Below are 25,478 nucleotides of genomic sequence, written 5' to 3'. Positions count from 1 at the left end.
AATGGAGATTACTCGTCAGCACCCAGACCCAACAGTAGCTTGAGCGGGATCCGGATATAGGTAGATATTCATCCAGTATTTGAGAATGACAGCACTTAGCAACTTCCAGAAAACTTCACGCATGATTTCAAACATTTCCAAAAGTTTTTCATGCCAAGATCTGTCACAGATGATTGAAGGAAAAAGTTTAGCAGTTATTAAATTTTTGCTGTTTGTGCACTGAAATTTCAACATCAGGTATGATTTGATTACTTCTTTGCTGCTATCTCTGTTTGTAACACATTTTGCGGACGGTATCCAATATACCACTGAATGTACCTGCAAAATTATATCATTGTACGAGCGTAGTTCAGGAGATATGACACCTTAAACATTGAGGTATGGTTTGGAATTTTTCATTAGTTTCTTTGTGAATAATCCAAAACTAATAAAACCATCATCATAGAGGGATTTGCAGCTTCAACCATAAAGGTCTTACATGCTTAATCTCCTCAGTCCTGAGAAAATTTTTATTTAAATTTTTTATATTTTTTTCCATAATTTGCTTATTAGCAATATTAGAAACACAAGGAAAATGTTTTAAAAAAATCATTCATTGCTACTAGTCCTACAAAGGGATGTCCCCCACAGGGATGTTAGGTCTCAAGGTGTAATGAAGTTCCACAAATCATATTTTATTAAGAACATTTTTAGTTTTATCGATGCATTGTTTATTTACATTACTACAAAAATACATTTTATTGTTACAAAATTGTACTTAGGAAAAGTAGGTTCTACATCTACATCCATACTCCGCAAGCCACCTTACGGTGTGTGGCAGAAGGTACTTTGAGTAACTCTATCAGTTCTCCCTTCTATTCCAGTCTTGTATTGTTCGTGGAAAGAAAGATTGTTGGTATGCCTCTGTGTGGGCTCTAATCTCTCTGATTTTATCCTCATGGTCTCTTCGCGTGATATACGTAGGAGGGAGCTTGACTCCTCGGTGAAGGTATGTTCTCGAAACTTCAACAAAAGCCCGTACCAAGCTACCGAGCGTCTCTCTTGCAGAGTCTTCCACTGGAGTTTATCTGTCATCTCCATAACACTTTCTCGATTACTAAATGATCTTGTAACGAAGCGCACTGCTCTCCATTGGACCTTCTCTCTCTCTTCAATCAATCCTATCTGGTACGGATCCCACACCGGTGAGCAGTATTCAAGCAGTGGGCGAACAAGTGACTTGTAACCTACTTCCTTTGTTTTCAGATTGCGTTTCCTTAGGATTCTTCCAATGAATCTCAGTCTGGCATCTGCTTTACCGACGAATAATTTTATATGGTCATTCCATTTTAAATCACTCATAATGCCTTCTCCCAGATAATTTATGGAATTAACTGCTTCCTGCTATATTGTAGCTAAATGATAAAGTATCTTTCTTTCTGTGTATTCGCAGCACATTACACTTGTCTACATTGAGATTCAATTGCCATTCCCTGCACGATGCGTCAATTCGTTGCAGATCCTCCTACATTTCAGTACAAGTTTCCATTTATATATATATGAAATCACTCTTACTTCAGAAGACTTCTCTCCATTGAGAATGACATGCTGCGTTCTGTTAACTAGGAACTCTTCAATCCAATCACACAATTGGTCTGATAGTCCATATGCTCTTACTTTGTTCATTAAACGACTGTGGGAAACTGTATCAAACACCTTGCGGAAGTCAAGAAACATGGCATCTACCTGGGAACCCATGTGTATGGCCCTCTGAGTCTCGTGGACGAATAGCGTGAGCTGGGTTTCACATGATCGTCTTTTTTGAAACCCATGTTGGTTCCTACAGAGTAGATTTCTAGTCTCCAGAAAAGTCATTGTACTCGAACATAATACGTGTTCCAAAATTCTACAACTTATCAACGTTAGAGATATAGGTCTATAGTTCTGCACATCTGTTCGATGTCCCTTTTTGAAAACGGGGATGACCTGTGCCCTTTTCCAATCCTTTGGAACGCTACACTCTTCTAGAGACCTACAGTACATCACTGCAAGAAGGGGGGCAAGTTCCTTCGCATACTCTGTGTAAAATCGATCTGGTATCCCATCAGGTCCAGCAGTCTTTCCTCTTTTGAGCGATTTTTATTGTTTTTCTATCCCTCTGTCATCTTTTTCGATATATACTGTTTTGTCATCTGTGCGACAATCTAGAGAAGGAACTACAGCGCAGTCTTCCTCTGTGAAACAGCTTTGGAAAAAGACATTTAGTATTTCGGCCTATAGTCTGTCATCCTCTGTTTCAGTACCATTTTGGTCACAGAGTGTCTGGACATTTTGTTTTGATCCACCTACCGCTTTGACATAAGACCAAAATTTCTTAAGATTTTCTGCCAAGTCAGTACATAGAACTTTACTTTCGAATTCATTGAACGCCTCTCGCAAAGCCCTCCTCACACTACATTTCGCTTTGTGTAATTTTTGTTTGTCTGCAGGGCTTTGGCTATGTTTATGTTTGCTGTGAAGTTTCCTCTGCTTCCATAGCAGTTTTCTAACTCGGTTGTTGTACCATGGTGGCTCTTTTCCATCTCTTACGATCTTGCTTGGCACATTCTCATCTAAAGCATATTGTACGATGGTTTTGAACTTTGTCCACTGATCCTCAACACTATCTGTACTTGAGACAAAACTTGTGTGTTGAGCCGTCAAGTACTCTGAAATCTGCTTTTTGTCACTTTTGCTAAACAGAAAAATCTTCCTACCTTTTTTTAATATTTCTATTTACGGCTGAAATCATCGATGCAGTAACCGCTTTATGATCGCTGATTCCCTGTTCTGCGTTAACTGTTTCAAATAGTTCAGGTCTGTTTGTCACCAGAAAGTCTAATATGTTATCGCCATGAGTCGGTTCTCTATTTAACTGCTCAAGGTAGTTTTCAGATAAAGCACTTAAAAAAATTTCACCTGGATTCTTTGTCCCTGCAACCCGTTATGAACGTTTGAGTGTCCCAGACTGTATCTGGTAAATTAAAATCACCACCCTAAACTATAACATGGTCGCGAAATCTACTTGAAATATTTTCCAAAATTTCCTTCAGGTGCTCTGCCACAACAACTGCTGAGCCAGGGGGCCTATAGAGACATCCATTTACCATGTTTGAGGCTGCTTTAACCGTGACCTTCACCCAAATTATTTCACATTTCGGATCTCCGTCAATTTCCTTTGATACTATTGCACTTTTTATCACTATAAACACGCCTCCGCCTTCACTGTCCAGCCTGTCTCTGCAGTATACATTCCAATCTGAGTTTAGAATTTCATTACTGTTTACATCTGGTTTCAGCCAACTTTCCGTCCCTAGTACTATGTGGGCATTGTAACTGTTTATTAATGAGAGCAGTTCTTGGCACTTTCTATAGAGGCTCCTGCAGTTAACTATTACCACATTCATATTTTTATTCCCTGTTGTGTTTTGCCTACTACTACCTTGCCGTGTCTTGGGAGGCTTCTTGTCAGGCTTAGGGAGGGAATTCTCTAACCTAAAAAGCCCACATGTGCACTTCACATGTACTCCGCTACCCTTGTAGCCGCTTCCTGCATGTAGTGCACACCTGACCTATTCAGGGGGACCCTACATTTCTCCACCCGATAGCGGAGATCGAGAAATTTGCACCCCAGATCTCCGCAGTATCATCTGAGCCTCTGGCTTAAGCCTTTCACTCGGCTCCAATCCAGAGGACCGCTATTGGTTCTGGGAATGTAACTACAAATAGTTAGCTCAGATTCCATCCCACGAGCGAGGCTTTCTGCCTTCACCAACTCCGCCAACCGCCTGTTTGAACTGAGGATGACCTCTGAGCCCAGACGGCAGTAGTCATTGGTGCCGAAACAAGCAACAGTTTGCAGTCAGGTGCACCCAGTGCTCTCTATCGCCACCGCCAGGGCCTCCTCCATATCTCGGATAAAACCCCCACGGCAAGCAGACAGAGTGAACACTGGCCTTCCAGGGAAAAAGCTGCACGGTCATAAACAGTAACTGTTCTTTTGAGAACAAGTTACTGTCTTCGTACTGGCCTTCTTGCTCGACCTTTCCGCTATTTCCCTAAGAGGCTCCTAACATTGGACCTCCCAATCATTAATAAACCCCTCCCCCCATGTGCCTGCTCGGACCTTGCTGAAGGAGTGGCCACATGTCCACTGACAGACAGCGCGGGCAATGCCACACAGCCAGCCTCCACATTGACCCTCCGCCTTGTGCGACGCAAACGCCGCCGAACCCACCACTCCTCTTGGGGAGAGAGTGGCCTAACCGCGCCCAGTATCTGTGATGATGTCTCGACAGCAGGGACCGTGGTTGAAGCATGTAACACCCGGAGTGTGCCATGCGACGCACCAGACTCCCCACTGCCGCTACACTCCAAGGCAGCAGCCTGATGACTGCTGACCACGGCCATCAGCATGTTCAGCTGCTCGTGCACAGTGGCCAGCTCCTCCTGCGTCCGTGCACAGCAGTCACACATCCTATCCATCCTAAGAAATCAACAATTTACTGTAGAGAGTTAATCAACGTTTAACTAGACTGCTAATTCACTAAAGGCGGCTGATAGTTGACTAAACTGTGGTTACTAGACACTTCTTGTTAGAAACAATGAAAATAAGCACTACCTGTCTCTGGACTGTATTCAAAACAAACACGAAATCTATGGAACACTATTACTAGTACTCGAAATTAAAGCTTCCTAAAAGCAAAAACACGCGGAAAAAGAAGTGACAAGTAAGAAAAAAGACAGTTAATGCTTAAATTTATGTAGCTTGCTGCACAGCAGATGTGAAGCAGACGGCAGTTAGAAAAAAATCCGGAATACAGTAGGTCTATCATAATCATTTATTTCTGATGACAAATTTAATTCATTTAGTCTTCACAGCTGATGATAAAGCTTGAAGCAATTGTGTTTATCGTGCAGGCAGAGGAAAACTTTGCAGGTGGAACATCTTATATGTGCCTTATTAGCTGAACACCCTGGAAGTCGACAGCGATTTTTGGTAACCAGTTGAGGAAATTGTGGTGGATGTACAACATTTTTTGATCGAATGGCATCAGGAGGGTGATCAATTCTAGACTTTGAATGCTTTGGTGCTGGATTTTTAAAGTCAGGATCATCATCAGATATCGCTTCAGGTTTGCGTGTATGCCATAGATATTCCTCAAACTTTTCTCTGAACTGGAGGCAGTCTAGAACGTCATTCTTCGATGTACCCAAGACAGCTTGATCACGTCTGTATTCTAGATATAAAGCACAAATAACGAAATCAGTGAAGTGCATAATCACCCTTACAGTCCACTTCTTAGTTTTGGCACTTATTCTGTAACAGCTGATCAATCTGTCGAGAAAGTCAGCACCTCCCATATTTGAATTGTAGGTGCTTACAACTGCGGGACGCTGTACTTGAATGTACTTTTTTTTTCTTTCCTGCACCAGTGGGAACATTTATCAACTGGGTTTACTCCTTCTCTACTAAATATGAAGATAGCCGGGAGATTGTCGAACCACTTCATTACACAAAGTTGGCCATCACTTCTCACTGATTGATCACTGGATCTCCTACCATTTTTCTCCATATCCTTGTCCAATGATAGTTTGGAAACTTTTGGAATTCTGGAGTTCTGTAATGTTCCAGTAGCTTGACACTCAGCTTTACTGTGCAGTTTGTCTAAAAGTGACTCCGATGTGAAATAACAGTACATGTAAATGATCACTCCAGGAGGAAAAGTAGCTGTCAGTTTTATAACAGCTTTTCCACCTACATAAAAATTTTCAAATTGAGTGTCATTCACTATAGGATCACCTTTCACTTGGTAAAAGAAGAAATGTATAGGAAGTCCATCAGTTACAGCCAGTACAAAATTCTTTAATCCACAAGGGTTTGGTTTCAATTTTACGACTTGTCTTGTTGGACTGTGACTCCAAAATGGAATCATAAGTTCATCAACAGAAATATTAGTGGGCCTGGAGTTCAATCTGCAACCATTCTGTACACTTTCAAGAATAGGTTGTATTTTCCAAAATTTATTATTTTGTTTTACTTCGAGGGACACTTCATCATCAACAAGTTTTCAGATATTTTCTAATTGTAAAATATGTCACGGCAAATTTTTTTAGCAATACCTTCCACCCTACTCTTTTTGGCCCAATACATCCTAATCCTAAGATAGCACAAGTATGACATCATCACTGTTGCAGAGATAAATCCTTTCATTTCACCTACAGTACATTTCAGCTCTCTCCCAGTATTTTTAAGATACCTTCTGTTTGTATATTCGGTAAGGATGCTAAAAATATTTTCTGGCCGATATTTACTCACGCAGTCATGAGGTGGTAAGTTCACACTGATTACCACTTGTTCATCATGTTCAGATGCAAGTGGTTAAAGGGAAAAAATCCAAAGTCTTCTTCCAAAATGTCCTGTCGGTGGTAGATTGAATAGAGCAGATTTTTTCTGATGTGCTATTGTTCCTGTCTTCAGCTTTGTCTTCATCTTCGTTAGCTATATCTGATTCCTGTTCGTTTCTGACATGGTAGTCTGGATCTGTATGGATATCATCATCATCATCACCATCATCACACCTCATCAGAGAGCTCCAATTCACTAACATCTCCATCAAATAATTCATTTACAAAATCTTCAAATGCATTTGAATCAGGGCAAAAAAAAAAAAAAAAAAAAAAAAATCGAAATTAGGCCTAAAAATTGTAAAATTGTTCACCTGTAGATTACAATTTCCTGAAACATAATTAATATTAATTTAATATTCACCACAAAATATAAAATGAACAATTAAAGTATTACTGTTGTGAAAAGATTAAATATATTTTGTTGACAAATCACTTTACACATTACACTAAGTCCTGATGTCCCCTACAGGCTACACTCGAATTTCAATACTTTTTCAAAGACGATTGTTAAATTATAATTTTAAATAATTATTCTCTAACTATTCATTTACATTATCCCATATATGTTATATTGATTAAAATAGAATAAAGTAGTAATAAAATACTTACAAACAGCCTCTCCTCTGACCTGCTTTCTTCTGTCAGCCATTTTCTATTCTGCCTGACAACAATGTGATTCAATACAACAATGATGAACTGCTGTTGCAGGAGGTTCTGCCATCTCTGAACTTCCTTCTAAAACACTTTTCAGTGTTGCCAAAATGATAAGAGCTCGGGGAAAAATTTTCAAATAATGCTACATGTTATGTCCCCTATAGGGGACACCAGGACTAAGGGGTTAACATAAAATATTTAACACACAAACTCATTGGTAAAGCAATGAACATTTGAAGCTGTTTCTTACATTCTTCAATCTGGAGTGAAGCACTGGTTGTATACTAACTGAATACAGAAGAATTCCAGAAAGATGTCCATACAATGACAACCAACTGCCAGAAGCTTTCATATGTAATACCATCTCTTGTGTTAATAATGGTCTCAGTGTAACGAAGAAAAGAGTTCACAAGTTTCTTCAGGTACGCCGTATCCAGCTGCAGCCACTCATTGATGGTAGTTGCTGTAGAGCTACCAAATTGTGCCGATGTCAGTTGCTGTGTTTCACCTGCTGTTCCATATTGTCCCAAATGGTTTCAGTGTAATAAAGATTGGATGATTTAGCAGGCCAGTTGAGTTGTGATATGATGTCTGAGTGTTGGTCAAACAAGGAATGTATACATACTATGAGCATGGCTGTCATCTTGGAAGATGGAAGTGTAGGCAGCATGCTCATTATGTAGATATAGAAGAGAGTGCAACACTTAGTCACCACGAATGTTGAAATAAATATCCTGGTTCATGTTCACGGTAACTTGAATGAGTGGACCCAACTCATTGTACATTGTAGAAGGTGGTGGTGGTGGTGGTGGTGGTGGTGGGGGGGGGGGGGGGAAGAAGACACAGATCTTACTGGCCAGAACTTCATTCTCCATTGTCTGTGAATCAAACACCTCATTGGACCATCAGTGCACTTGATGCCTTACGCCATTTGAAGAATTAGTCACAACTCTTCAGAAATGTGTGTGTGTGTTTTGTCTATTTTTGACAAAGGCCTTGTTAGCCGAAAGCTTATTTTTGTGACAGTCTTTTTGTTGTGCCTATCTGCGACTCAACTTCTCTGCTATATGGTGAGTAGCAACTATCCTTTGCGTATGATTGTTAAATTCAATACTGAATTTTTAATTGTTTGATTTTTCTGTTTATATCTGTATTTTATGTTTTTCATTTGGATTCCTCTTCCTTTTTATTCCACATTTATACCTGCTGCATGCTTAGAATCGCCTTTCTTATTTACCTCTCTCAGGCCTGCCCCCCCCCCCTCCCCTGTTTGATTGCCTTGTTTCTAGTTTCATTAAGTAAGGCTCGTATCTGATCCATGTGGATCTGTGGATGTTTTGGCATAAAAGTAACATTGAGTGAACTGTCTGTGTTCATTCCCAGAGTGTGTGCACAGTGGAAGAACTTGAGCGAGGTCTCATCCAGCAGTCGGCAGTGTCTTCAGCTTCTAGCCAACCACCTCCACCAGCAGCTGTGCTGCGTGTTGAAGACATCGAGCGGGAGCTTACTATGTCATCTGGACACAGTAATAGCAGTGGCAGCAGTGCAGGACACTCGTCTGTTACTACTACTACTACTACTAGTCCTGCTGCTGGGCCAATTCCTCAGCCTACTAGCCCTCCTCAGATTCCACAGTTTCCACCTCCTCCAATAACTGCGCAGTCTCAGGCAAGTTTTATCTTTAACTGAAGTTATTTGCAGAATTTGAATAATTTTAAACTTTTACTAATTAACGTGTTGTGAAATTGTAGGAAGCTGTTCGTGGTACCCAGACAACTCTAGGGCGGGGCATAAGTTTCCCCCCACCAGTGTTAGGACTCACTCGAGCAGCAAGTCATCCGAATGGCCCTTTTGTGGTGCCTCCACCGAGAGTAGTTGCACCACCTCCTGCCCAACCACCGCCTGGTATCCACCCAGTGCTGTTGCACCAGGCGAACCACCGACTAGGTGAGTACATAAAAAAAAATGCTGTGTGTGTGTGTGTGTGTGTGTGTGTGTGTGTGTGTGTGTGTAGACTTGGGGAGGGGGTCGGGAATGCAAGAAATGATTGCATTTACACATCAATAGCACAAGCGGTTCAGAAGTTCCAGGTATTGACCCATGCTGAAATACCCACATTTGGATGTGTTTTAGCTTCCACAGGTTCTGGTTCTGGCATCTAGTCAAGTGTACAGATGGCGAATACTGTCCTGGTATACATTATGCCACTCTTGCTCATCCTGTTGACGTAGTTCCGTAAAGAGTTGTTGGTTGACAAGTTGCACGAGTCTTTTCTAGTCCCATCATATCCCACACGTGGCTTGGCTAGCAACAAGTCCAGAGATCGTGCTGGCCAGGAAGTTACTGCATGTCTTGCAGAGCATGTCGAATTCACTGGCAGTGTGTGGGCAAGTATTATCTTACTGGAATACCACCTCACCTTCCTGTTGCAAGAATGGCAAAAGAATGAGTCTAACAACAATGTGCATGTACCGAGCACTGGTAAGGGTCCCCTCCAAAAACACTAAAGATGAATGAGAGTTGTAGCTTATCATACCCAGACCATTAGGCCTGCAGTGGGGCCAGTGTCTCATGGACAGATGCACTCTGTGAGACAGTGCTCACAGCTGCACGTTGTATGCACAAATGATCAGCTGACCATCACTTGTGTCTAGGCAAAATGTGCTTTCATCATTGAAGACCAAGATACGCTATTTGATCTTCTGGGTGATTCTCTGACGGCACAAGTTGAGCTGTGCATATTGATGCTGTGGCGTGAGTGGAAGATGGGCTAGAAGTGTGTGTATGTATAGTCCCATTGCTGACAATCAGTTCAAAATAGTTCATGTTGACATGTCTGGGCTCACAAGCACTCTTATCTGTGCTGTTGTTGCTGTATGATCTGCCACTGCTGTCCTTACAATATGAGGACCCTGGCAGGTGTCTGTGCTGTGTGGACATCCAAAAACCTCACCTGTGCGTGTGTGAAAGTTCATGTGATCACTGAAAACTCGTGTAGAGTTCTCCGAAAGGACCTTCCCGCTCTCAGAAGGCCACAACTTGTCTCCTTTCAAACTCGCTCAGCTGGCTGGGGAAACACGAGTGCATTTCTCTGGCTTGGTTGCCTGCTTGCTTCAAACATTTACTCGGCATTGATCCTTCTGACTTAAGCATTCTGTCTTAAAGGGTAGACACAGATGTTGCTCTGGTAGCCATGCCACTACCCAATCTGTTGGCAGACAATTTTGAAACTATTATCAGTACTTCCACTACACCCAGGTGGCACATGCTGTCATCGTATCAAAATTTACGTCATCTTTCAAGTGTGCTAATTCCCAGCAATTGTGTGTGTGTGTGTGTGTGTGTGTGTGTGTGTGTGTGTGTGTGTGTGTGTGTAGGAGGGGGATGGGGTTGGAGGGGGGGGGTGCACGTATTCCACCTACCTTCCCTCACCCCCCTCTCCGCCCCCCATAAAAAAAGATTAACGTAAGTACTATGTCACTGTTCTTTCCTTACTTTGGAGAATTTTCCATACAGTAGAAGTATTCCAAAGTTGGGGATTGAAAAGAGTCTGCAAGAGATTATCAGCTATTGGACTAACAAGTAAATATCCGGTCTGACATGTTTCACCTTACCCTAAATTTTTTTAAATACAAGAATAATACACTGAGAGAAAAGTACTGTCAGAATTTTAGTTGTTCAGATGCACAGAAAGTATTTTCAAAAAAGGTTGAAGTTACTCATTTTTTCTGCATGGAGAATAGCTTATAACACTGATTTGTACTGCCCTTCTTGCCGATCACGTGAATATGTGAATGAGTGAAAGCAACCATGACAAGATAACATAGTGTGAAAGTCCAGATTGCACAAACATCTATTTTAAGCACCTTAACCAGTTCAGAAATGTCACACTATTTTTTTAATAATCTACATTTTGTATTGGCAGCTAAACTGTTGGAGATGTAATTCTTAAAAATGTGATCAGGAGGGGGGGTAAAAAGCATAACAGTGGTTGATGTCTCATTGCAGAAATGGAATATTTCTTACACATATATCATTTTACAGTGATTTCTGTAGCACAGTTCATATGATAACATTTTAATTTTACTTATAATGAAACACGTTTTTGTTTATTATCTGTAGTAATTACAAAAATGTGAAGTGCCTATCGAATGGTGAAAACAAATATCTTCCTTAGACAAGACACACCTAACAAATGAAAAGCTAATCTATTCAGACATTTCATGGTAATTACTAGTTTTGTTCAGGCAGAACTGGGTTAGAGTAAGAAATGGTCCCAGCTATTGTTCTGCATTTTCTGCTGAGTACCAGACATACTTAATCAAATTCAGAAAACATGGCACTGCAAACTGATAAGTTTAAGACTACTGTTCTGTTGAGAAACCTGAAATGACAAAGAACTGTAAGAAATTATATAGTCCAACAGTTTCCTGAAAATTACTTTCCACTATCAAAAACATTCTTTGTCAATTGGTTGAATGACATTAATTGTCCCATGTGGAATCAGTATTATATCAACAGCCCTTTTGTTGTCCTCCTCAAAGATTGTTGGTCATTGTTTTATTACAAATTTATCAGCAGCAGACCTGTGAACGCTCTCTACCTTTCCAGGTACAACTTGGAACACTTCATTTGCCATTTCTGCTACCCCCTAGTGCTTCCAGTTTGTTTAGTCTAGTATTTTATGGTCAGCATTGCAAAAATCTTGGGAAAGTCTAAGAATATGCTTGTACAGTTTCATCCTCATCACAAGCTTCAAGTATCACTTTTGTGGACTCTGTAATAGCCAGTATTCCACTTTTCCCACTTCAGAACCCAAACTGTGCTTCATTAAAAAGGTTGTATTTATTCATTTAACTCATTAGTCCACCCTTAATGATTAATTCACCTATTTTTGAGAATGCTGGCAGTAGTGAATCTGGCCTATTATTTTCAAGATTCTTCACATTACCTTTCTCTAGCATGTTTAGATACTCGAGAAAAGTGCCCTAACTAAAGGAAATCATTATTATGTTAAGGGAGCTTGTATGCTGTCTATTTGTGCCGTGAGTGCAGAGGCTGTAACTTCATCTGTGCCTGCTGACTTCTTATTTTTTAATTTCTGTATTGTCTTCCTGACTTCTGGCTCCGCTGTGCAAAACATTATTATTGTGCTTGTAGTGTAAGTCATTGTGTGTACTACGTATGTTTTAGGAAGATTTTGTTTGCAACTTTTTTGCAACACCAGAGAATTAGTCATTTAAAACATTTGCCAAGTCCTGACGATTTTCTATTATTCTATTTCCATCTTTTGTTTTGTGTGTTACTACAATTGCATCGGCTTATTCCAGTTTCATTTTTTATGACATGCGATATTACTTTGTTTTTATCTTCATTATATTTTATTTTGCCATTGAATGATTTTTGCAGTGAGCAGTACCCTACTCTGTATCTTTTTTTTACCTGTGTTAGTGATTTAGGGACTGTGGTTTAGTGTAGTGCTTTTGCAAGAAACTGATAAATTTGTGTCTGGGAGGCCTTTTAATACCTGCAGTTATTCATTCTACAGGGTTGTTGTAGTTAAACTTCTGCTATTTGAGTCAGTGTAGATGGAAAACTATTTACTGTGTGAACACCCAACGTAATAGGAATGACATTCAGACTGTGTGCTGCAGGATTTGTGTAGTTAGTAGTGTTGGTATCATGACTTGCTGTTAGATGCTGGTACTGGTATGAAACAGAAGCATTGATGTTATAGTTATAGTCAGTAAAATGGCTGTAGACAAGGTGAGCACGGCTGCACTTGTAAAGCTGTTTCATCAAAATAGCAGCAGCAGTACTGCTGCTCTTTGCAAATATCGACACAGTAAAGGAATACAGAGATGTCCTATTTCCAGACTGGGCTTGAAGAATATGTTTTGAAAGTTTGGATTGACTGGTAGTTCGGAAACTGCTCCTGGAAGAGGCTGACACTCATTTGCACCACAAATTCTTGAAGTTATTGTTGCTATGGCTGAGGATGCTGTACGCAATATGTGATCTTCAAGCAGTATATGAGCTGTGTAATGACAGCTGAACATTCCATGGTTCGCCATTCAGAAAGTACTGCAAAGAACTGAGAAATGATATCTCGAATGCAGTTCTAGACTGCAATGGATGCAGATGGTTGTCATATTGAGCAATGTTTGTAACCTGGAACTTAAACATGGTATGCAGTTAACAACTGTTAGCCTTTCATGTGAATATTTAAATATGTTTCTTTCAGTGGTTTATTCATCAGTCCTCTCCCGTGTGGCCTTGCAAATGTTTCCACGAAGTTTCAAAAATGGTTCAAATGGATCTGAGCACTATAGGACTTAACTTCTGAGGTAATCAGTCCCCTAGAACTTCGAATTACTTAAATCTAACTGACCTAAGGACATCACACACATCCATGCCCAAGGCAGGATTCGAACCTGCGACCGTAGCAGTCGCGCAGTTCCAGACTGTAGCGCCTAGAACTGCTCGGCCACTCCGGCCGGCTCATGAAGTTTCATTATCCTATAACCACTTGTTTTTCATGGGGGCCCTCTCAGGCAGTGAAAGTTTAATTACAACGACCCAGTATTTTCTTTAAGTGTTAATGTGACTACTTTTGGAAATATGTCATTGAAAATTAAACAATGGAAAATCCAGCATGGAATGTAACACTATTATGAAGAGTAAAGTTGCCATTTACCATATAGCGGAGATGCTGAATGGCCGATAAGCACAACAAAAAGACTGTCCCAAATAAAGCTTTTGGGGTTAGATGGGGGGGAGGGGGGAAGTAAGTAGTGAAAAATGAGGAAGATTGAGTGTGATGGTGAAATGATGGCTGTGAAGTGCTCGAATGGGTACAGGGAAGGGAGTGGATGGGTGAGGATAGACAGCTTCTTGGTTGGCATGCCCATATAGAATGCAGCACAGTGGTTGCAGCTTAGCTCGTAGATCACATGACTGGTTTCACAGGTAGTCCTGCCTTTGATGGGGTAGGTGATGTTCGTGATGGGACTGGCTGGAGTAGGTCGTGGTGGGAGGATGTATGGGACAGGTCTTGCATCTAGGTCTCTTACAGGGGTATGAGCCATGACGTAAGTGGTTGGGAGGATGGGTTGTGTAAGGATGGATGAGGATATTGTGTAGGTTCGGTGGATGATGGAATACCACTGTGGTATTGCGTAGGTTTGGTGTATGGTGGAATACCACTGTGGTATTCCATTGTCCACTGAACCTACCCAATATTCTCATCTATCTCTACACAACCCCTGCTCCCAACCCCTTACCTCATGGCTCATACCCCAGTAATAGGCCTAGATGCAAGACCTATCCCATACGTACTCCCACCACCATCTACTCCAGTCCAGTTACAAACATCACCTATCCCATCAGAGGCAGGGCTTCCTGTGAAACCAGTCATATGATCTAGAAGCTACACTGCAACCACTGTGCTACATTCTATGTAGGCATGACAACCAGCAAGATGTCTGTCCGCATGAACGGCCACCGACCAACCATGGCCAAGAAACAAGTGGACCACCCTGTTGCTGAACATGCTGCCAAACATGACATCCTTCATTTCAATGACTGCTTCACAGCCTGTGCCATATGGATCCTTCCCACCAACACCAGCTTTTCTGAATTGCACAGGTGGGAACTTTCCCTGCAATACATCCTACGTTCCCGTAACCCTCCTTGCCTCAACCTTTGTTAGTCACTGTTCTCACCCATCCAGCCCCTTCCCTGTTCCCATTCCAGCACTTCACAGCCGTCATTCCACCATTACACTCATTTTCCGCTACTTACTACGCCCTCCCCCCACCCCCCCTCCCTCACCTGTCCCCTGCCCTCCGTCTAACGTGCCACACTTCACTGTCCGCCATCCCCACTGTACTATCCCTTCCCCTCCCCGCTCCAGCTTCCTCCTTACCCCAACCCATTTGCCACTCCCATCATGCAGTGGTGCTGCTGCTCACAGTGTGGTTTCAGTTGCCTGAGACTCTGCAGTCGTGTGTGAGAGTTGCATTTGTGTGTGTGTGTGTGTGTGTGTGTGTGTGTGTGTGTGTGTGTGTGTGTTGTTGACAAAGGCCTTAATAGCTTTTTGTTGTGCCTTTCTGCGACTCAGCATCTCCACTATATGGTGAGCGGCAACTTCCCTCAAAAATTAGTTTGAACAGAGTACAGGATTTGGAGATCTTAGAATCCACATTGTTTTCCATACACTTTTCATCCCAAGTTTGTTTTGTCAGTGCTGTGGAAAAGTACGTGATTGTGTTCCGAGAAGATCTGTTTGCAGGCCTGTAATTTTATCTGTTTTACCAAACCAGTCTCTAACTTTATTATCCAACAGCTGTGCTCAGAGAGGTCAAGAGCTTTTATAACTACTATACAATTTTCCCTGTAGATATCTGTAAGTACTTAAGACTGATGCTGAAGTTTTTATATCATATTAACAGTGTTCACCATTTGTACCATGTCAGAAGTGCTCAGGCTGTTTGGGAAATTATTAATTTCGTCCTCAGCACCTGTATCAATATTCATATCTCTCTTAACTTGTCAGAGGCCTTTGATTGTGTCACTCACAATATTCTGTTAGACTGGTTATGTTTTTACAGAACACATACACTGCCTGACAGAGTGTAGCACCCACACATAGAGGAAGAAACAAAAGAAAATTTCACAGTTTGAGAGGGTATGCAATGTTACTGCAATAATTACAATCTGTCTGGAGATGTCACTCTGCTAGACTTCCCAGCATATCCTTAGCTAAAGCTTTCTGAGTCCGAAACCATGTAATATGAATTATTTGTGGTGTGAACTCAAGAAATTCCTGCATTGGCCTGTTGGAAGAAGCAGGGATACTAACTACTGCTTCCCTATATATTTATTCTTTAACCTCCTTTTCAAACCAAGAGTTCAGTGAGTGGAATCCATACTAGAAATAACTAACTTTACTCCAGAAAGGTGTCCATTACCAAGGAAAACACATTTTCGTTAATCTGCCAGCAGCCATAAAAAATTCAGCTACTAATAAAGTTCTTTTTAAGATGGCCGTAAAGCATTTTTTGGTGACAAATATTAGTCAGTTGGTGAATTTTATAGAACTGATTGATGTATATATTATTAACAACATTAAAAAACTTTAGTACATACAGACTTATTTCTTCCCACATCTCCACTGCAGTAATGTGATCAATGTAAATAACTGTTATAAACTGATTTTCTGTTTGATGATGCAAGGATAAAGTTTAAGAATTATCACATGTATCTTTGTGTAATGTATAGTTACATATTTTGTGACAAATTTACTACCTCTTTGAAATATGTTAGTTTTGTTGTGGCCATGGGTGTGTAAATTTGAATGTATGTGTGGTTTGTGCATGAATGTGTATATTTCTAAGAGAGAGAGAGAGAGAGAGAGAGAGAGAGAGAGAGAGAGGGAGGGAGGGAGGGAGCTCAAAAACTAGTAAAATACTGTTTCTAATGTACTTCCAACTCCCCCCAATAGTGGTGTTCCACTGCCCACTCAACCTCCACATCATCCTACTCCATCCCTATGCCACTGACGCCTCCAATCCCCTGCCACAGGAATCATACCTCTGTGGAAGACCCAGATGCAAGACCTGCCCAATCCACCCACCCACCCGCCCACCTGTTACAGTCCTGTCACAGTTTTATACTATCCCATGAGAGGCCAGGCCATCTATGAAAGCAGTCGTGTTACATTCTGGTGAAAGCAACTGTGTTATATACTGGCTCTACTGCAACCACTGCACATTTTACATTGGTATGACAACCAACCAGCTGTCAACTACAAACAACCAGGTGTCAACTAGAATGAATGGTCACTGCCAAATTGTTGCCAAAATCAAGATGGACCATCCAATGGCACAAGATGCAGCAGAGCACAACATTTAGAGATTTCAGTGGCCACTTGACAACACTTTCCATCTGGATCCTCCCCACCACCAGCAGCTTTTCTGAGCTGCCCAGATGGGAGCTATTCTTACAGCACATCCTTCACACCTGTAACTCTCCTGGCCTGAGCCCAAGGTAACTTGCTGCCCCCTCACCCCCCACAAAATTGTTTGTGTGTGTGTGTGTGTGTGTGTGTGTGTGTGTGTGTGTGTGTGCGTGTGCGTGTGCGTGTACGTGTACGCCATCCCCAGCTAAGTTGTATGCTGTTATCTCATGCCCTAGTCTAAGAAATTGGGTTTCCAGTCATCTGCCACCTACCCCTGCTACCTGCACCCCTAGCTAGTACACAGGCTGCTCCCCAGCAACTGTCTTTGTTATACATGTTATTTGTTCTTTTATGACACATTGTATATCCTTGAGGATCTTGTCACTGTGGAATTTTGGAACATAAAGCGTATCTAATCTAATCAAACATTCTACTTCATCATTTTGATGACAGGCAATCAAAATTATTTAAGCTCTGTGCAGCTGTGCAGATTTGATCAGTCCTTTCACTAGAAAATCAATATTATAATTCTATCAAAATGAAAATTCATTTGAGAGAACTACAGACTTATGGGACAGGGTTGCTGACCAGTAAAACAGTATCAACATTGTAATCACCACAAACAGTAATTGCACAACTGTCATATAATTCTTGAAATTCATTCTAATTGCCTTACATGGCACAGTGGGTCTGACATGTATGCATCTGGAGAGTTTCTCAACATAATCCCGAAAAATCTAAAGCTGATAATTTAAATTCCAGTTTTGTATGTGCGTTCACATCTGCAGTAAAACCAGTTTTACTCTTCATGATGACATATATGAGAGTACAGCTAATACTTCTTATTACTCACATAAGAGGGGCATGAAAGGGAAGCAGTTGTTGGGAAGGCAGTGAGACAGGGTTGTAGCCTATCCTCGATGTTATTCAATCTATATATTGAGTAAGCAGTAAAAGAAAAATTTGGAGTAGGAATTAAAATCCGTGGAGAAGAAATAAAAACTTTGAGGTTTGCCAATGACATTGTAATTCTGTCAGAGATAGCAAAGGAAGAGCAGTTGTACTGAATGGACAGTGTCTCGAAAGGAGGATTTAAGGTGGACATCAACAAAAGCAAAAACAGGGAATGTAGTTGAATTAAATCATGTGATGCTGAGGGAATTAAGTTAGGAAATGAGACACTTAAAGTAGTAGATGAGTTTTGCTATTTGGGGAGCAAAATAACTTATGGTGGTCGAAGTAGAGAGGATATAAAATGTAGACTGGCAATGGCAAGGAAAGCTTTTCTGAAGAAGAGAAGTTTGTTAACATCGAGTATAGATGTAAGTGTCACGAAGTTTTCCAAAAGTATTTGTATGTAGTGTAGCCATGTATGGAAGTGAAACATGGACGATAAATAGTTTGGACAAGAAGAGAATAGAATCTTTCAAAATGTGGTGCTAGAGAAGAATACTGAAGATCAGATGAGTCGATCACGTAACTAATGAGGATGTGCTGAATAGAATTGGGGAGAAGAGGAATTTGTGGCACAACTTGGCTAGAAGATGGGATCATTTGGTAGGACATGTTCTGAAGCATCAAGGGATCACCAATTTAGTATTGATCTTGACTAGAAGAAGGGATTGGTTGGTAGGACATGTTCTGAGGCCTCAATGGGTCAGCAATTTAGTATTGGAGGGCAGTGTGGAGCATAAAAATCATAGAGGGAGACCAAGAGATGAATACACTAAGCAGATTCAGAAGGACATAGGTTGCAGTAGAAAATTGGAGATGAAGAAGCTTGCACAGGATAGAGTAGAATGGAGAGCTGCATCAAACCAGTCTCTGGACTGAAGACAACAGCAACAAGATGATCAACTAAAATGTTATATGCTACCTTAGCACATAGACATAATTCAGAATAGCTGCATCGGTCTGCTATTGCACTGTTCCAGTTGTTGTTTGTCCTGAGTTGTGCTTCCTTTGGGAACTTCGAAAAACAGTGTACAAGTCAGATACAGTTTTGCCATAGGGATTGTTGATATTTGTTTGTGTCTCCTGATTTATGAAAATTTTTGCTAATGATTTGAGCGTATTTGGAACCGTGGAAGTATTCATGCAATGTTTGCAGAACACATAATACAATGAATCATTAACATAAAAATTGTGGCTTTTATAATCAGACATTTAAAACCTCTTCCATGTTATGATGTATCTGAAAGAGTCATCCAACATATCAGGGATTAGTTGATAACACTTTCATGATGATGAAAACTTGGCAGTGTCTGCTCTGTTCTCCCTCCAGTGTGATGTAGTGCTGACAGTGGCCCCTTTTGTTTCAGGTTCAAATCCAAACCTCTTAAGGTTCATACCTCCACATTTAATGGGCCATCCTGGTACTGTTGGGAAAAGCCTACAAGTCTTTCCAGGTGATAATGGATTGCTGAGAAACGTGCCACACAGGGGGCCAAATGTTCAATTTCGTCCAGGGTTTCCTGTAAGTAGTAGATATAATTGCTGTCTTATTGTCTGCTGAGTACAAACTGTTCATTGATGAGATTACCATTCATCTGATGTTTTTGTGATGGGACAATAGAAGGAAAAAACACCCACTCAATGTCTGAATCTGTGTGGGGAAGATTTCCTGGGATTTCTGAGGCTGCTATTTCATAATTTTGTTCAAATTCATCATGACTATGGTCAGAACTATAAAATTTCGTCAAAATGGCCAAATCCTCCCATAAATTTCATTTTGTCCAAATATCTGGCCATATGCTGGCTTCTGTTTGCCTAGTCAACTAAATGTCTCTGCAAACACTGAAGCAACAAAAAGTAACAATAATCACCCTTAATAATGTTCCCCCTGTTATTCACTTTTACAGATGCTTCATTCTGTGTTAAATAGTTGATAATCATCATTGAAAAGTATGGCGTTTTGTACAGTCTCTTACATAACTCCTTGTTAACTCTTGGAATAGCTTTACCATCATAAGCTGCTTTCATGGATGACTTATAAGGATTTATCAAATTGAGACTAAATTGCCAGTAGAGCTTCCACTTGGAACAAACAGTGAAACCCCACTTTTAAACTTTTCAAGGGACTTCAAAAAAATGGCGTAAAATGTGATAAAATGTAAAATTTTAAGCTGTAAAAGCTTTTAAGCTGTAAAAGTTACACCTAGGATACCCCCTTGCACTTTATGTATGATATATGTACATAACAGTCATCAAAAGACTTGTCAGGGACTTGTTTATTATCTAATAAAGGTTTATTATCAAATAAAAACAGCTGATGTAACTGGAACTGATAACTGTCTGGGAAGTAGGAACTCAATTTCATGTCATAATCGATGTTTTGGAAAGTTTGCAGCTGCCATTCATTATTTAAATAATGAAATACTGCACTATTCATGTATTTTTTTCATGCTTAGCGCAATGCGTTTCGAGAATTTTTTCTCATTTTCAAGTGCAAATATGTACACAAGTATTTTGTGTGGTGTTTGAATATGTGTTATTCTGCATCTCTTGCACTGTCGTCATCTTTTTGAGGTTATCAGGTACTTTGCCTCATCAGTTATGTAGAAAACCACACACACATGCAAACTATCACTCACATTGTTTGTTTGTGTAACATCACAGAAAATTCATACATAAATACTCCACTTGACAACGAGAATAATTTCTCGAAACATGTTTTGCTCAGCATGAATAAAATACGTAACTGGCACTGTGTTTAAACTAAAAACATTTGAGCAACACAAAGTGAATGACAGTGTCAACTAGCGCCCCAAGTTGCCATATGCCGAAACATGCCAAATAGTGTTCAACAAAGGTGTCATGATGATCACAACAATAACAAAACTTCGTTTGCGCAGTACAGACAGTTAGGAAATGGTTGTGATTGGTCATGATATCTTCAGTTGAACGAACCTAGTTACTCCCATCAGTCACCACGCCAAATAGAGCTTGGCAGCGGTGGGAGATATGGCACGAATTGTTCCAACTTCTAACTGTTTACTGGTTCAAATCTGCTGTGTGGAGTGCTCTGGTGTCAAGAAACTTAACCACATAATATTTGTTATCACTACTGGACAGCCAAGGTCATGCCAGCGTCATTTTTTTCTCCACAAACTTTTTTTTGTAATGCGTAAATCGCGGGAAAATTATAAATATGTTGAGACAAAATCAGATGAAAATCAACATTGTGGGCATAGGAAATATGATGGGACCGATAAAAAATGTCGTAAACGGTGGTAAATGTTAATTCCGGGAACGTAAAAGTGGGGTTATACCGTAGTACTTCTCCTTACTGACACACATTATCCAGTGTTCCCAATCTATGAAATACAATACTACTAGGCTGAAAATCCTTTGTGTCAATGTGTTCCATCATTCCAGTGGACTAATTTCTTTCTTCCTATTCATAATCATATAAATGTGTGGCAGAGCTTAATATCCTAAGTGACCATTTGCTAAGATTCTTTCTTAAGGAAGGTCACTCAGGAGGACATTTCATAAAGGTGGATATCGTTGCCAGTATATACAGGGTTTATCAAAAGTATCATCGGATTTGGTGCGGCTATATTTATGAAAGTAATAAACATATACACTTAATTTTGTTTTTTGATTAATAGGAAACTCAAAAAGTGTTTTTTTAAATACCTTTTCATAGATGATCAATATGCCACCCATGAGATGCACAGCATATGTTAATGCGGTATTCAAATTGTTCTCTCACTGACGCGAGCATGTCTTGAGTTACAGCTTCCACAGTTGCTTTTAAGCGATGTCTCAGTTCATTCGCTGTTGTTGGTAATGGAGGCACATAAACACAATCTTTTATAAACTCCCACAAGAAATAATCAACTACAGTCAGGTCCAGTGACCTTGGAGGCCAGTAATGTAAGGCTGCGTTATTTGGTCCATTGCGACCGATCCATTGTTCAGTAACCCATTGATTTAAAAATTCCTGCACTTCCAGATGCCATTGTGGCTGTGTCCCATCTTATTGGTAAATGAAGTCGTTTGAATCAGTATCCAACTGTGGGAAAAGAAAGTTCTCAAGACTATCGAGATATATGCTTCTGTAACAGTGTTCTCAGCGAAGAAAACTGGACCATATGCCTTTTCCTGTGAAATTACACAAAACACATTAAATTTTGGAGAATTCCTCTCATATGGTTGTGCTGTACCCCATATTCTCATAATATGACTGCGCAAAACATAGAACACAAAATGCTTGCTGTTGTCGCCACATCGTTTTTACTAGAATTGAAGTGGGTGCACTCTGCTGCAACCAAACAGGAACCGTGTAAAACTCGAGAGTTTGGTCTTTCCAACAGTAAGTTGTTCACGTACGTATCTCAAATAATACATGGTGTATCTAGAATTGTCATCCAATTTTTAAAAAATCATACTTGTTATGTTGTTTAAGATATGTGCTTGAACAATGTACTGTTGGAAAGAGCAGACTCTTGAGTTTTTCATTATTCCTGCTAGGTAGCAGCAGTGTGCGCTCACTTCAGTTCTAGTAAAAATGGTGTTGGGACAACAGAAAGCATTTTGTGTTCTACATTTTGCGCAGTGTGGGTCAGTAATAACTGTTTAGTGTAACTTTCGTACAAGGTGTGGCGTGGATCTTCCTACAGGACAAAGCATTAGAGGAAGGCATGAACAGTTCCAAGAAACAGGTTGTTTGTGTAAAGGCAAATCGCCATATCGTCCCCGAGTGTCTGGTACAGTCGTCGAGTGCATCTGTCATAGTTTCACAAGGAGTACATAGAAATCTATTCGCCATGCAGCTCAACATGGTCCCAGTGTCAATCAGACGTGTGTTGTGTCAACTTTTACACATGGAACATACAAAATTCAGCTACTGAAAGCTCTTCGTGAAGGTGACTACAACGTGTGGAGTTCTGTAATTTCGTTCTTGGCAAGATGGAGGGACAGTTTTCTCCCATGCTTATTGTTTAGTGATGAGGCAACATTCTCTTTAAATGGAAAGTTGAACCACCATAATGTGAGAATATGAGGTACAGAACAACCACATGAAGTTTTACAACATAAGAGGTACACTCCAAAATTTAATGTGTTTTGTGTAGTTTCACAGGAAAAGGTGTATGGTCCATTTTTCTTTGCCAAGAACACTGTTACAGGAAGCACATATCTTGATATATGCGAGAACTTCTGTTTCCCACAGTTAGAGACTGATTCGAATGACTTCATTTACCAGCAATATGGAGCACCACCACACTGGAATCTGGGAGTGCGGGAATTTTTAATTCTAAGGCTTACTGAACGGCAAACTGGACCAAATGACTCAGCTTTTTATTACTGGCCCTAAGGTCGTCAGACCTGACTGCGTTTGGTTATTTATTTGTGGGAGTTTATAAAAGACTCTGTTACCAACAACAATGAATGAACTGATATATCACATAACAGCAGCTGTGGAAGCTGTAACTCAAGACATGCTTGCTGCAGTGTGGGAACCATTTGAATACCGCATTGACGTATGCTGTGCATCTCAAGGGGTGGCATATTGAACGGCTATGAAAATATATGAAAAAAAAACTTTTTGAGCTTCCCATTCATCAAAAAACAAAATTCATTATATATGTCTATTAGTTTCAGAAATCTAGACATTCCAAAACAGATGATTCTTTCCAGTACACCCTGTGCTTTATAAGTGAAAATTTTTAGTATATTTTTGTGGATGTTACTGCTATTTCCAATTAGAGATAATGGATTAAAAAAATTTGATTCAATAAATGTATGGTGCATCTTTCATCATCATTGTAAGCTGTGTAGAAATGTTACTGGGCTTTGATAATTAACTATTGTGCACTGTTTTTAGAGCTTATTATAGTAGACTCCATCTCCATTGAGCTGTAAGTGTGATAGGTGCCCTGCTGTGTCTCACTGTTCATTAACATAGCAAAATACGTGAAACATATCACTCTCCTAATGAAAAATGCAGATAGTTGAGCTTTGTAAAGGTAAATTGTATTTTTGATCAGATGTACTATTTCTGCAGCTGTACCACGTTCTTAAGAAACAGGCTATAGATTACCTTGTTATTACTCATTTACTTTCTACTTACATTATATATCACTTGAAGGGACTATATCCCTTTCAATCTAGAATTAGTTGCTTGTCTTCACGTCCCGAAAACATCTGAAAATGACTTAGTACCATATTTGTACTTAACAGACATGAATGATCTATCTTAGAGCAAGCTTGCAAATTATATACTAACCCAGAGGAATATTACTTACTTTGAGTGTTGCTGAGGTACATAATGTGGCAGTATACATTTTATTTGTCGTAATAAAAATTTGTGTGAGATAACAGATGTAATAGATGTTAACATTATTTACAAACAACTTTTTATTATTAACTGCACATTTGTAGGTGCCTGTGTAAATAACAGCAAACACTTGCTTAAGGACACTAGTATTTACTTACGTCAGTGAAAATAATTTTTTTTTAAATATATAATGTAATTGCATAGATAAAAAAAACCTATTCACCAAGCGGCAGCAGAGAAGACACACATAAAAAGGAGTGGAAATTTGTCAGCTTTCGGAGCCAGTGGCTCATTGTGGCAGAATTGTTGAAGGGGAAGGAAAAGGCATGAAGGAAGAGGACTAGTGAGGTTTAGGACATGGGGAGTGTTTGGAAAAGTTGCTCAGAACCCCAGGTCAGGTGAGACTTACCAGACAGGATGAGAAGGAAAGACTGATTGTTGGGGACTGTACTGGCTGGGTTAGGAGAACCTAGGAGGTTAAAGGTGGAAGACAGGGTAAGATGCAAGACAGAGATTGCTGATTAAACATTGTTATGTGTTAATAAGAGTGGGAAGCTAAGTGCATTGTAAGTGATAGAGCGTGTGTATTTGTGTGTGTGTGGGGGGGGGGGGGGGGGAATAGGTCAAAATAAGATACATAAAACTAAAAGGGAGTGGAGAAAGGAATGGTTATTGAAAAAAGAAATTAAGGCCAGGTTGGTGGCGGGAACCAAGCACAGTTTGCAACACAGTTCCCACCTGCAGAGTTCTGAGAAACTGGTCACTTGGAGGGAGCTTTCCTGGAATCAGTAAGGCTTCAGCCCCTGTTTTGGTCTAGATACATTGATGACATCTTTGTCATATGGACTCATAGTCTTTGAATCTCTAAATACATTATAGCAATTAAATTTCACTTGGTCCTATGCCTAATCCCATGCCGTTTTCTTTGATATTGACCTCATCCTCATCAAGGGTCAGCTACGGGCTTCCATTCATATTAAACCCACTAACAAACCCCAGTACATACATATTGACAGTTGCCATCCTTTCCGTGTCAAACATTTCCCATACAGCCTCAGCATCCGAGCCAAACATGTTTGTTCAGATGCTGATGTGTTACAGCAGTACACCACCATTCTCATCTCAGCCTTCACTGGCTGTAATTACTCC

At 40.3% G+C, this 25,478-nt stretch overlaps 1 protein-coding gene across 1 annotated transcript in view; it reads left to right on the top strand.

The window, feature by feature from the left end:
• The window catches only part of LOC126203694 (protein PAT1 homolog 1), a 117,845-nt gene that overhangs the window by 42,840 nt on the left and 49,527 nt on the right, over positions 1-25,478 (top strand). The window contains exons 5-7 of the mRNA XM_049938065.1: positions 8,467-8,751; positions 8,835-9,030; positions 19,366-19,520. Of these exons, the coding sequence (XP_049794022.1) occupies positions 8,467-8,751; positions 8,835-9,030; positions 19,366-19,520 (636 nt within the window). The remainder of the gene's footprint in view (positions 1-8,466; positions 8,752-8,834; positions 9,031-19,365; positions 19,521-25,478) is intronic.

This window comes from Schistocerca nitens, chromosome 9 (genome assembly GCF_023898315.1).
Source record: "Schistocerca nitens isolate TAMUIC-IGC-003100 chromosome 9, iqSchNite1.1, whole genome shotgun sequence".
Taxonomy (NCBI): Eukaryota; Metazoa; Arthropoda; class Insecta; order Orthoptera; family Acrididae; genus Schistocerca; species Schistocerca nitens.
The sequence above is the reverse complement of the archived record's forward strand: the minus strand, read 5'-3'. Positions and strand labels throughout refer to the sequence as shown.